This window comes from Lotus japonicus, chromosome 2, assembly GCF_012489685.1.
Source record: "Lotus japonicus ecotype B-129 chromosome 2, LjGifu_v1.2".
NCBI classification, from domain to species: Eukaryota; Viridiplantae; Streptophyta; class Magnoliopsida; order Fabales; family Fabaceae; genus Lotus; species Lotus japonicus.
In genome coordinates this window covers 55050022-55062887 of record NC_080042.1, presented here as the reverse complement: position 1 = coordinate 55062887, position 12866 = coordinate 55050022, and the positions used below count along the sequence as shown (strand labels likewise).

The following is a 12866-nucleotide window of genomic DNA, read 5'->3' as shown; positions in this document are numbered from 1 at the left end:
TAGTATTTTTTGTTGTTGTAAAAAATAGACTTGACCGGCCAGTCTAACAGGTTAAACCTAAAATCGGGCCAGTGACAAATTCGGTGGAAGGAAAAAACCAAAGGAACTCAAAACCGTTGAGGGCTGTAATGCCAGCCATTAACCGATCAAACCAGGCTTAAACCAATGTTGTTGAAAAAGCTTGAACCGATTTGAATCGATATTATTTAAAAAATTATGAAAAATCAGAAAATAAAAATCTCTAAGATGGCATCGGTGCTATCTTGCAATGGTATGGAACAATTTTAAAGGATTGTACAATGTACGATAAATTTCAGATGACAATAGTGTCATCTTGCAATGGCATGGAACAACTTTAATTCTCTAAGATGGTACCGGTGTCATCTAAAATGCAATGACATGGAACAACTTTTTTTGAAATGGGAAGAATAACAATTCAAAATAAAATATTATAAAAAATTTAGAATTAATCTTAAACTAAATTAAAGGTAAATAAAAATTTAAAATAAAATAACCAAACAAAAATAAATATATAATAATTATTTTGAAAAAAAATTACAATTTAATATACATAGTTAGGTTCATACAGTGTTATCAATTTAAAGAGAAAAAAATGAATATTAAAGCATTTTCATATTTTTTTTGAAACCCACAACGATATGTGTACATGGTACTTCATATAGTTAAAATTGTATTATGTACATGATACTACATTTTGTTTGTAAGTAAAATAACATCATAAAAAGTTAACAAATACATAATTAAAAAATTGAAAAGGTACAAATTAATTTAAAAAATATAAATATAATAAAAACTCATACAAATTGATAAAAAATTAGTTAAGAATGACTTCAAAAACTACTAAATTGTTATTTAGAATTTTTTTAATTATTTTAGCATTTAGAAAAATAGGGGTAAAAACCGAAAATAAATAAAATGATTGCACTTTTACAAAATATAATCAAACACATTCATCATGAAAAAACAAATTTTTCTTTTCTTATATATATAATAAACATAATAAAAACAACACATATTTTAAAAATAATTACACGATAAACTAAAATGAAAACCCCCGTGCATCGCACGGGTAAAAGTACTAGTAAAGTATAAATTCAATGAGGGCAATATTATGTGACTCTTCCTAATTAAAATAAGTATAAGTATTTAAGGGTTTGCTTTGGATGTCTATGGTTCAATCTTAAGTTATAGGCATCCTCGTAGATCCGTTCATAACCAAAGTACTTGCTTTTCTCATCTTTTCAATGCCCGTTGTAACCTCTACTCCAAACTTTTTATATTGGCCATATGCATGCAGCGCATTATAAAACTTTATGGGTACACTACTACAGAAATGACATTTTGTCACGCCTCTATTGTCACGGTTATAGGCGGAACCGTGATAGTAGAGCAATTACCACGGTTATAAAAGGAACCGTGGTAATAGGTAACAATATTTTATTAATTTTTTTATGGACCGTGACAATAGAGAACTTTACTCTTCAAATTTTTTCAGAATTTTTCCTAAACCCTCTCTCCCACTCGATCTCCCACTCTCCATCGACCCGTTCCCTATCTACCACCGCCGCTGCTCTGTTCTTCTCCCACCGCCGCCGCCGCCGCTCTGTTCCTGATTCCGTCTTCCACCGCCGCCGCTCTGTTCAGCGGCTATTAGTGACAAAATTTACTCCCACTCTAAATTGTTTCCTTGTTTTTTCTCTTCGCCATCGCTCTCGCTCTCTTCTTCCTCCGATCGTAACCCTTCAAATCCCTAACCCTTTGGCTAGCTCTACCTCTCCCTCGCCGGCGGCGACGTCCGCGTCCTCATCATCCCCTTCCCTGATGAACATGCCCCTGCCGTCGACGACGACCTGAAGCCTCCCCTGCAGCGGCGATCCTGAACCCGCAGATCGAGGAACTCGTCGTTGCTCCGCACTGCCGTCAGGTTCGCGAAATCCGAGCACCACAAAGGTGAGGGGAACGACATGGCGGCGGTGGCGGAGAAGGAAAAGAAGGAGTGGAGCGAAGAGGACGTTGAGGTTTGAAGAAGCAGATGACGAAGCATCCCGTGTGGAAACCTGGACAGTGGGAAGCGATGCAGCCTTCATTGTGCAACACAGGGTGGACAACATGATCTGGGAGAAGAGAAGCGACGATTCTAAAAGGAATTCTGGAAATCCAAGGCTGCTTGTGTGAAAAGAGTTGCAGAGTTGAAGAAAGGGTTTCATAATGCAAAAGCTGCTTCCTAATGGTAAATGAACTTTTGATTTTTGTCAAATTCATTGCATGTTTGGTTATTTTGTCAACATTATTTTGTCAGTTCTAACTTTTTGACTCATCTACCTGCAACTGAAGGGAAAATCAGAGTTAGAGCTTGGAGCAGACATTGAAATATTTACAGGTCAGCATTGGTTTTGGGTTGACAATGATTCGTTAGAAACTTGGCATGAATCTGCCAGTCTAATGTAGTTTATGTTCTTTCATAGTTATAGTTTGTTGTCAGCATATGCTTTATCAATTCTTGATCTCTTGCCAAGCACCACATGGATCTTTAGAGAAATTGAAGTTTAACATGGTTTACAATGTATGTCTTAACAATATCTGAACCTTTTTCTTTTTGCAGGTCATAAAGATTAGAGAAATTGTTGGCTTGAAGTTAAAAAGGAGAAGAAAAAAACTAGATTTTGTGGTAAGTATTTGTCCAATTTGTGGCTTGGTGTGTATTGTGGTATCATTGCTTCATTTAGAATCTTTTGAACCTGATTCTTTCTAGTGCTCATTTTTGCTACTACCAGGTTGAGCAGAGCTGCATCAATTGTGGTGTTTGCATGGGCAAGTACTTTAGTGAGACATGTAAACTCAATGATGATGATGTAAGTGATTCATCTTGGAACAAAGGAATTTTGTGTTTGTGTGTGTGTGTGAGAGAGAGAGAGAGATGGTCATAAGTTGGTGTCTGTTCTCTCTATAAATGTAGCATGTAGTTTGGTGATGGGTTATAAGAATTGTTAAATCATCCAGGTTTCCGTTATGCAACATGTTCTGTTGCATAAAGACTCCCAAACTAAAGACTCCCAAAAGACTCAGCCACCCCTCCTTCCCCTCAGCTACCCCTCCCTTCCCCTAAAGACTCCCAAACACACCCTAAGAGACCAATATTAGGGGGGAAAACAGCTTGGAGGACCAAATCCAAATCAAGTAAACTATAGGAACTATTTAACCTAAAAAAATCAAGCGTTCGGAAGTCTTGCTGAGACTCCAGACACATTTGGAAATGGGTTAGGGTAGGTTGTAGCATTGTTGATGAATAGAACATTGGCTTATAAATTATAATTCATCAGCAATTCAGTTCAATAATCTCTGCATTCCTTCCACATATCATTACAGCGAGTTTAGTTAGCGGATGCCGCACCAGTGCATCACCAACTCAATCAGTAACATACAGTCAGTTCTAGTTAGTTTAATAATCAAATGATTAGCCTAATTGATTCACTTCACATGATTAGCGGATGTCTTTTGGTTTGTATTCTTTGGGATGGAGTACCCCTAGTACTCCATATTAATCCAATTTTGCTTACCCATAAAAAAAGAACATGTTTGAAAAGTTTATGATGTTATCTGACCTGAATTGCTTGGCCTGGTCTTGATGATTTATTATGAATTGCTGTCCTGCACCTTCTTTGAGTGCTGATTTTTTTTGTGTAACTGTATTGCTATTTTCATTGTAAATTCCCACTTGTTCTTTTCTTTTTTGCTTGTGTATTTGCCTAATTTTAATTACTCTTGTTTATTTTGAAGGATTAGAATTGCAATCAGTGTATCCTGCTTGGGAATCGGAAAATTGCAGAGGAGCAAGTGCCACGGCTGGAGCTCATAGTCATAGGCAAAGTTACTTGGTTGATTTGTTGTATCAATTTGTCAAAAAGGTATTTTGTTTTACATCTTTGCTTTGTTTTTCCTTGCCTTACCTTCATTTCAGCTTGATTTGTTTTTCCTTGCTTTGTATCAATTAAGTGAGTTTTGACATATGGTTCAGAATTTAAGCTACATATGTATACATAAAAGCTAAGTTCCTGTGAGCAAAAGAGATAACTGTGTACAGTACATGTTGACAAATAGAAATAGAGAACTAATTGAGGCCAGGTCAACGGAGGCTTATCATGTGTAGTTTACTTCTATGTCTATTGTTTAATTTGTGTCACCTTGTGTTTGGTTATCTCATTTATATGAGCTCATGACAACATATGTACCCATAAAAGCTAAGCTCCGGTGAGCAAAAGAGATAACAGCTCATGTTTACGGGCATCTTGTTCTGTGTAGGACTTTTGTTCTCTTTCTCTATTTTTTTTTTGAATGAGTCTCAACGCTGTATGAATTTGAAATATGTGCTATTTAATATGTGGTTGCGGAGTCACTTTTCAGGGTTGGTAGGCCTTATTAGTTATAATCCTGAACCTCTTAGACATTGTTATTTGAAATGATTGAATGAGCTGTTATTTAACATGATATTAATTCAAGTTGTCGAGCAGAATCTTCTTGTTGCCAATAAAATGCATACTGGAGATCTGATCTGAATAATTACAACTTGTGAAAGGTTAATAGGGAGTCTAATAAACTTTTCTATTTTTGACCAACATGATTCTTGAGCACCCACAATCTAAAAAATCAATTTAGTGTCCTGTACCACCCATTCTGTCGTTTCTGCTTTTAATTGCTTGCTAGAAATACAAATTCATTTCCTTAAGAAAATCAGTTCTGATCATCGATCTGAGCTTATATTTGTTTAAAATTTTAGTAAAATAGAACTCAAAATATGACATGAAAATAGCAATATTGGGTGTTGGAATGCAGTAATATTGGGTGTTGGTTGTGATTAATGCCACTACTTGATTTATTAATATTATAATTTAACATGTCTTGCTTGTAGGGCACATTGGGTGTTGGTTGTGATTAATGCCACTACAGGGACCTTATTTTACTTGGATCCTATACATGGTAGTTTGAATCAACGCAAAGTCATGAAAGAGATGTTTGATAAGTAAGCTTATATAGATCTACTTGCTATGTTAGTCATGCTATTCAAATATTTAATCATGAGTTTTTCATTCAATTTGTTAGTGCAATGATGATCTACCGTGCTAATTGCAATGACAAGAGGATTACATGGTCCAAAGCCAAATGGAATACTATAAAGGTATACATATTTACATAACTGAAAACAATTAGATCTACCAAATCACTGATATATATTATATTTGTTTTTTGTAGTGCCCTGCTCAAACAAATGATATAGATTGCAGGTACTATGTACTAAGCTTTCTAAAGGAGATAATTGCGCACAAAAAATCTACAATTCCACAAGCGGTATGAAACTTTGACTAAATTCTTAATTTTTCCTATTTTTAAGTGTGACTCTAAATTTTGTTACTTTTACCATCATTTTGCAGTACTTCTCCGATTGTCAATTTGGCTTCTATGATGAGGATCAACTAAATGAAATTAAAGAAGAGTGGGCTACTTATGTGTTAAAGAATTTTGCCTAGTGTGGGCTATTTGGTTTAATTCCTTGTGAGAGTATGGACTACTTATGGTTAGGAACTGTACTGCATGTTTTTTGAGAGTATTTGGTTCAAACAGTGTACTGTACTGGCTAGTGTGGGCTATTTGGTTTAATTCATTGTGAGAGTATGTTCTCAATAACAATTAGTATTGTTTTCTTATTCAAGGTTGTAATATTTGAGTAATTTGGCTAGAATATCTGAATGTTGGTGATTTTATGCAATTTATTTTTCAATATAAACGTACTAAAATTTATGCATAGACCAGGAAAAAAAAAATCAAAAAATCTGTAGCTATTTCGCAGAATATGACCTATTGTCACGGTTAAAACCGTGGCAATAGAGACCACCTATTGCCACGGTTACGTACTTAACCGTGACAATAGATTCACCACCTATTGCCACGGTTACGTACTTAACCGTGACAATAGGTGGAATCTATTGTCACGGTTAAGTACGTAACCGTGGCAATAGATGGCCTCTATTGCCACGGTTAAGGACGTAACCGTGACAATAGAAGGAACCTATTGTCACGGTTACGATTTACTAACCGCGATAACAGGTGAGTCAATTGTCACGGTTCCGCCTATAACCATGACAATTGAGCAATTGTCACGCCTTCTATCGTCACGGTTAAACCGTGACGAATGAGCGGTTTTAACCGTGACGAAAGGCATTTTCTGTAGTAGTGTAAAATACGTTTTTATCCTAATAAATATATATAGGCATTGACTGATCGAGGAATTTCAAGTTGTGGGGGCAGTATACACACATAAATATATAACTTGAAAAATATAATATTTTTGTAATTTATTCAATTTTTAGTTGTTTTCTTTGTTGTGAATTGATTTATTCACACACCATTTAGTTTTCCATTTCATTTCAACTCATTTTCTATTCCTACCTCTCTCTTATCTTTTCTTACTCTCTTCTTTTTCTATCACATTATCTATCATATCTCTTATTTCTCTCTATTCTCTTCTTATCTTTCATTTGGTATGAATGTGGTAGGAGTGTTTTTTTTTTAACAGCCAAAGAATAGTATATATAAATTATAGCATAAAGGGATGCTATTACGCATGTACAAGGAGCATAATTACTAAAGGAAAGAGGAAAAGAAGCTAAGCAAACAAGAGATTGCCAGCTAAAAAAGCGTTGGAAACAAATCAGCAACAGAAGCAGAGAAAGGAGTGCTACGAGGCTTCTGAATTCAATCAAAAATGCTTCCAGTTTGTGCTTAAGCCTATACACCCACTAGGATTCCAATTCCAATCATAAGATGAGTAGATAAACCCTTTCTTCTTACACTGAAGCCATTTCCAGGACCTAAATTTAATTAAATCCATTACCTTCTCTTCATTTAGTTGCCCTCCTTTGAATAAGATCTCATTTCTGTGATTCCATAGTGACCATACTGTGGCTGCCCACACAGTCCACCATCCCGAATGTGGTAGGAGTGTGAATGAATATTTAGGGTAATGATCAAATTAGTCCATGAGTTTATAAGAGAGTTTGATTTTAGTCCCTTTGAAGTAAAATGACATTTAGTGGCAGTCATTTTTACAATTATTGGCGGTTTTTGACCGCCACTATACATTATTTCTACTCAGAGGGACTAAAATCAAACTCACTTACAAACTCAGAGACTAATTTAACCATTAACCTGAATATTTATCCTTTAGATTGATTTAATAACTTATTGTCATTAACAAAGGGGTAAGAATTGTTTTCCCAAAAAAAAGCAAGGGTTAGGAACCGGAAAGTACAGTGAAACATTTGATCAGGACATGTAATGCGAGGAAAAATACCAAACGGATTATTATTGATGACCCTTTTTTAGTCCTTCTTTTATGGGTCTTTTCTGTGTTTCTTCTTAGCATTTTTCTTTATCTCATGTAGTGTTTCATGCATTTGTCCCTTTATTTGTGCATTTGCATGTTTTAGGTAATTTAGTGGTTCTTTAAGGAGCTTTTCCATATTTTAGCTTAGCTTTGGGTCTCTTAGTTTTTATCATTTGTGTTGGGATCATTGTGTAAAAAGGTGGTTAGTATTCTGATATTTTCCAAAGTGCTTTAAATGAATAGTGTAGGTTGAGCTGAAGGAATGTGGAAGAGCAAGAGGCTTGGAGCCTTGAATGGTGAATTAAAGAAGGTTGGAATGAAGAGGCAGCGTGCAATTGGCCCTCGAGCGCTCTGACCTACAGAAGCTTTAGGGGCAGGATTTTGGCAATTGGCGCTCGACCGCCCACTACTAGCGCTCGAGTGCCCACATGGCAGATACTTTGGAAGTTTTGGATCGAGGGTTGGCGCTTGAGCACTAGATGCCCAGCCTCGTCAGTTTTTTCTATAAATAGCTTTTAGTTGTTTTAAGTTAGTACCTTCTGTTATAATCAATAACTTAGAAACTAAGATACTCTTTGGTGCTAGTGGGAGGTTTCCAGGCTTTGTACTCAGGTTCTATTTCATTACTCGTATGGATTTCATAGCCATGCTTGGCTAGTTTTCTTAATGCTTTGGAGTTTTGTAAGACTTTTGATGTTTAAGCTATAATTCTTATTTCTGTTCATGTGCTTCTGAGTTTATCCTTGAATCTCATTTCCATTATTTCAATTCTAAGCTTGAATGCATGTCTACTTTATGCTTTTCTACAATCAAAACGAAAGTTAAGTTGTAGTTAAGGGACTTGTTTTGGGATTACTCTTCTATGCTTTCTGCTAGGAAAAGAGAAAGGGTTGGGGTTTGTTGATCTGAAATTGCATGCTTAAAGCCTCAAACAAACGTTTAAGTTTGAAAGGAATTGTGCTTATCTTTTGAGTTGAGAGTATTATTTATGCGAGGCATCGATAGGTAGTTGTTTAGATTAGAGCATCAAGGAGAGACTCAATTTTTCACATGATTAGAATAAGTTTTCTTAAATTGATTAGTCAAGCAAAAACCCAAGACATTTCCACATCTGATTTCTTTATTTCATCATTACTACTTCGACATTTTATTGCAACAAACGACAAATCTCAAAATCTTTTTTTATAGTTTTTGTTTTTCGAACTTAAAACTAAATTCTTTCACTTACAATCTCTGTGGTTCGATAATTAAAACCGATCAAAATCTGTGCACTTGCGGATTACCTGACAATTATCAAATATCGGTCTGGTATGCATTTAGATACAAGAGACAAAAAAATTGGAGGGAATGAGAAGGGGTGATACTGGATGAGAAAAAAGGGCAGAGGGCTAAGGTTATGGCCGTTTTACCGTTACAGAAAAATATGAGTGATTCAATTGATACTACAAAGTGGAAATTAAACAAAACAAAAGAGTGTATTACCTAGTGGATATGATAGTGGGTGCATTGCATAGAGTGTGGGAGCAATATGACACTAGTATCCTAATATTTTACCATACCATTAGTCTATTTTCTGGAAATCATATGGGGTCATCTGCCCCCATCATCCTTAACCTGCACTAGTGCCTGTATATAGGGTCCTTTAATTTTAGTCTCTCCTGATGGCAATACTTAATATTGGTCATCACCTGAATGTGAGCTCAGGTTAATTAGGGCTTGCGCTGTCTCGTGAAAGTTTACGTACGCTTTGTTTGGTTCAAAGTAAAGAGAAAGGAATGATTGAGAGGGGAAGTAAAACACACTAACCAATATCTCTTTCCTTGTTCGGTTTTAATCAACTCTACAAAGACAACTCATCCTGGAATAACTCCTTCAAATCTCAAGGTTGCACAAAAAAATGCCAACATCTTATATCTGACCAAAGATCCATTGCAACTGTTCACTTTTTATTCGTGTGATAGATCAAATATATGAGCTGCCTTGGTAGGGTTAAAAGCTTCATTTAGCTTGATAGGTAGTTGAACAAAAAACTCTTTCTTCTTCTAGAGAGGATAAAAAAATCATAAGCGTGTGAGCGGTCTGGAGTGGTATCTTTGATCCATTTTAGAGGGAATGGTTTTGAAAAGATCCTTGTGTTGTCTTCTTACTACTCATGGGTTTCTAGTTTAAGGCTTGGACAAGTGTTTGTCATGCGGCATTGCGGTGCTTTATCTCGTGTGAGTTGGTTTGTGGCTTGTGTTATTAAAGTGACATGACTTTGGCCCTTCAGGCGTAATTTTTCCCGAAGGATAAATACATCGTGGATATATGTAGGCTCAATGTAAGTCTCGTGATGACTTGATTTATCAAGGTGATGTGTAATCAACCTTGGTAGAGAGAGGTACATCCGTGTTGAATAATTGACTCAGATACTTCGAGAGTTAATCCGGCTTGGAATCTCGGTAAATCAAACATTAAGTCGACTCAGATAAGTCAAACATTAATAAGTTGGTTTGGGATAGTTCCTCAGATTAGTAAAGTGCTAAGTTGGCTCGAGAGAAAGTCTTATATAAGTCAAGTGTTATGTCGACTTGGGAGAACTTCTCAAATAAGTCAACTGTTAAATCGGTTGCATCACGACCTTCTGAGCGGACTATTTTGGGCCGAGTCATAAATGTGGGGGGAGTAGTGGTTTCTGACAATGTGATTTCCACCTATTTAAGTTGATTTCCACCTATTTAAGTGTGCTTTGGAAACTTTCGAAGTAGCTAGTTCCCTAGCTGTGTGGCTAACAATAGTGTTGTGGGTCGAATCTATATATTGGTGCTGAGATACAAACGCGGTGGAAACCTGGAATCTGGAATAGTAGTTACCTAATTGAGTAATTGTAATTGTGGCCAACAACAGTGTTGTTGGTTGGAGTTAAAGGCACCGAGGACGAGGTACATGCGTTTTTGAAACCTTTAAAACAACAATTCCGTAACTATGATATGAGTGCCGAGATTGGAATCATATATTTTTTCTCACATTATGTAAATCATTTTACTTAAAGAAAAAATAAGTCAAATAATATCACAATTTTTAAAATGAATAAGGATGATTATCATTAACACATTCAAAAGAAAGAGAAAACACTATACCCCACCACAATATTAATTTACTCAGGCCATGAAAATATAAAGAACATAGATATGGCAGGTGAGATGGATTCTCTATCCTATATGTGAAGGATTTGAGAATCCTAGCATATCTGGCAAACGAAAAGTTTCTCTCAAACCCTAACAACCAAATATACTTCAATTTCCTTGTTTTGGTATTTTTGCATCTCCCGGCCAAAAGATATATATTACACACTATGTGATGAATCCCTTAATTTTTAGTTCCCCACCAAATTGACAACCTCAGAATATCATCACATCTTGTATGATCCTCTTATGCTGTGATAATATTCCTTGTATTAGTCAAATTGGAAAGGGCAAGTAGAAAGAGCTGCAGGCACATGCTTATTTGGGAGAAAAAGATTATAAATAAAAAGATTGCAATGGATGATGAAAACAAGAAGTGGATTCACAGGGAGACAGAGAAACAAAGAAGGCAAGAAATGGGTAAACTCTGCACCACCCTTAGATCGCTTCTCCCTTTAGAATATATTAAGGTAAGCACCTATGGACAAGGTTTTCTCTTCATTTTCAGGGTATTACTTTCATTTATTATGTCCTCTAGAATAATTTTGAAACCAAGTTAATTGAGGGGTGATTTTAAGGTATACCACTGGTAACTCAATTATAAACATAAGATCTGTAAGCATGTGAAATAAAATTAGTAACTTGAAAAAATAGTTGTAAAATAGTTTCTTGAAAATTAGCTATCACATAGCTGCGATTTGCTACTCTCACAGCAATTTGGCAGCAGTGTTACATCCACCACTCGAACAGGTGGTGGACACTAGACAGCCCCGTGATTTTAATGGATATCTTGGTGATCATCATCAGGGAAAGCGCTCAACTTCTGATCACGTGAATGAGGCTATCAATTACATCAATCACTTGCAAAACAAGGTGAAGCAGTTACAGTATAAGAGGGATAAGTTAATGAAGGAGGTACCTAATTTGCACACTACTACTGGCCCTGAAAATGAATGCTCACCCACCCATCTTCAGCCATTTGTTATCGTTCATCCTTTCCCTGGAGGAGTTGAGATTGTGTGCAGTTACAGCTTAAAGTGTGTGTTCCCTTTGTCAAGAGTGCTAGACATTTTGCTTAAGGAAGGGCTTGATGTGGTAAGCAGCACTTCCACCAAAATAGATGAGAGATTCATACACACTATTATATCAGAGGTAAACATGTCAATTTAATCGTCTATCATCATGCATTAATATATAGGGACATTCTACCATACACTAACAACCGATACACTGTTTAGTTTGTAACTTATTGAGTTTTGTTGATAACTATAAGTAATAGATATTGTAATTTGTCAAATAGTTTGTAAACTTAAATGTAAAATACAAAACTTATTGCATGTAGTTACAATCAAACTCTACAAATTACATGCACTGTACGGCAACACCAGCTATTTGGTGTCTTACCTTAGATAAAGTCATTATATTAACCATCATCGTTTCTAAAACTGATTATTAATATTCGTTTGTATAACATTTCTTGAAGGATCCAAGTCATCTAAATATACTTGATACTGATTACTCTGATCAACTTCAAAGAAAGCTGACCGAGGCAATATCATCTACAGGTAATAATTAATACTCTTCTGTATAGAACTTTGTATGCTTTACAAAAGATTTTTCGCATGATTTTTTTTCTCTAAATATTCATATTTACTGCATGTATTACAAATTAATCATTTGCAGGAGTGGGAGAGACTTTGCCTGAACCTCAAATTTGCTAATATCTTTGAGAAAATGTGTTAGTTGGAATTTTCTGATTGCACATACTGTTAACTCGAGTGATTTGTACAAAAGTGAGCATGTTACATTTCTGCCACCAAGAACTAGTGCAATCCTAGTCTAGAGTACTGGAGCTAATTCAAGGTTTAACTTCACCTTGGTCATGCAGAGCTAGCAGTACTCTATGAGGTTATTAATCTTGTTTTCATGGTTAAGATGCATATGATTCATTTTAGATGTTCAATGTCTGGAATTCACCATTTTTGTTTTTTGTTATTCATCAATAGCTGCATCAAGGGTGTTACAATGATATTTTTGGTGTCCCGAAGTATAACTCAAGTGGTAAGAGCTTGGGACATAAGATTTGGGTGGGGTGAAGGGTGAAAGTCGCGGGTTCGAACCCGGAGGAGAGATTAATTTACTAACATTTCTAACAACTAACAATTGCCTATAAAAAAAACACAATGATATATTTGGTAACTCAAAAAATAGTGTCAATTTTGATGAACTTAAAAAGTACTTCCAGGGAAAAATGATGTACATTACAATGATATTTTCATACCTGCAAGTCTCTTAACCAACAC

General features: G+C 35.7%; 1 protein-coding gene and 1 long non-coding RNA gene across 3 annotated transcripts; both read left to right on the top strand.

Annotated features, from left to right (window-relative positions):
• Positions 1–2306: 2306 nt before the first annotated feature.
• On the top strand, positions 2307–2834 carry LOC130735459 (uncharacterized). Its single transcript, XR_009018461.1, has 3 exons — positions 2307–2401; positions 2624–2689; positions 2796–2834. It is a non-coding gene; the product is annotated as an uncharacterized LOC130735459 (long non-coding RNA).
• Positions 2835–10602: 7768 nt separating this feature from the next.
• On the top strand, positions 10603–12526 carry LOC130738379 (transcription factor bHLH118-like). Of its 2 annotated transcripts, none has more exons than XM_057590350.1 (4): positions 10603–11033; positions 11371–11658; positions 12047–12128; positions 12247–12526. In XM_057590350.1, the coding sequence occupies exons 1-4, from the start codon at positions 10878–10880 to the stop codon at positions 12282–12284; spliced, it is 564 nt and encodes a 187-aa protein (XP_057446333.1). In that variant the 5' UTR covers positions 10603–10877; the 3' UTR covers positions 12285–12526. The 2 variants fall into 2 exon arrangements, with proteins under 2 accessions (XP_057446333.1, XP_057446332.1); XM_057590349.1 differs by having other exon boundaries at positions 11371–11715.
• Positions 12527–12866: the final 340 nt, after the last annotated feature.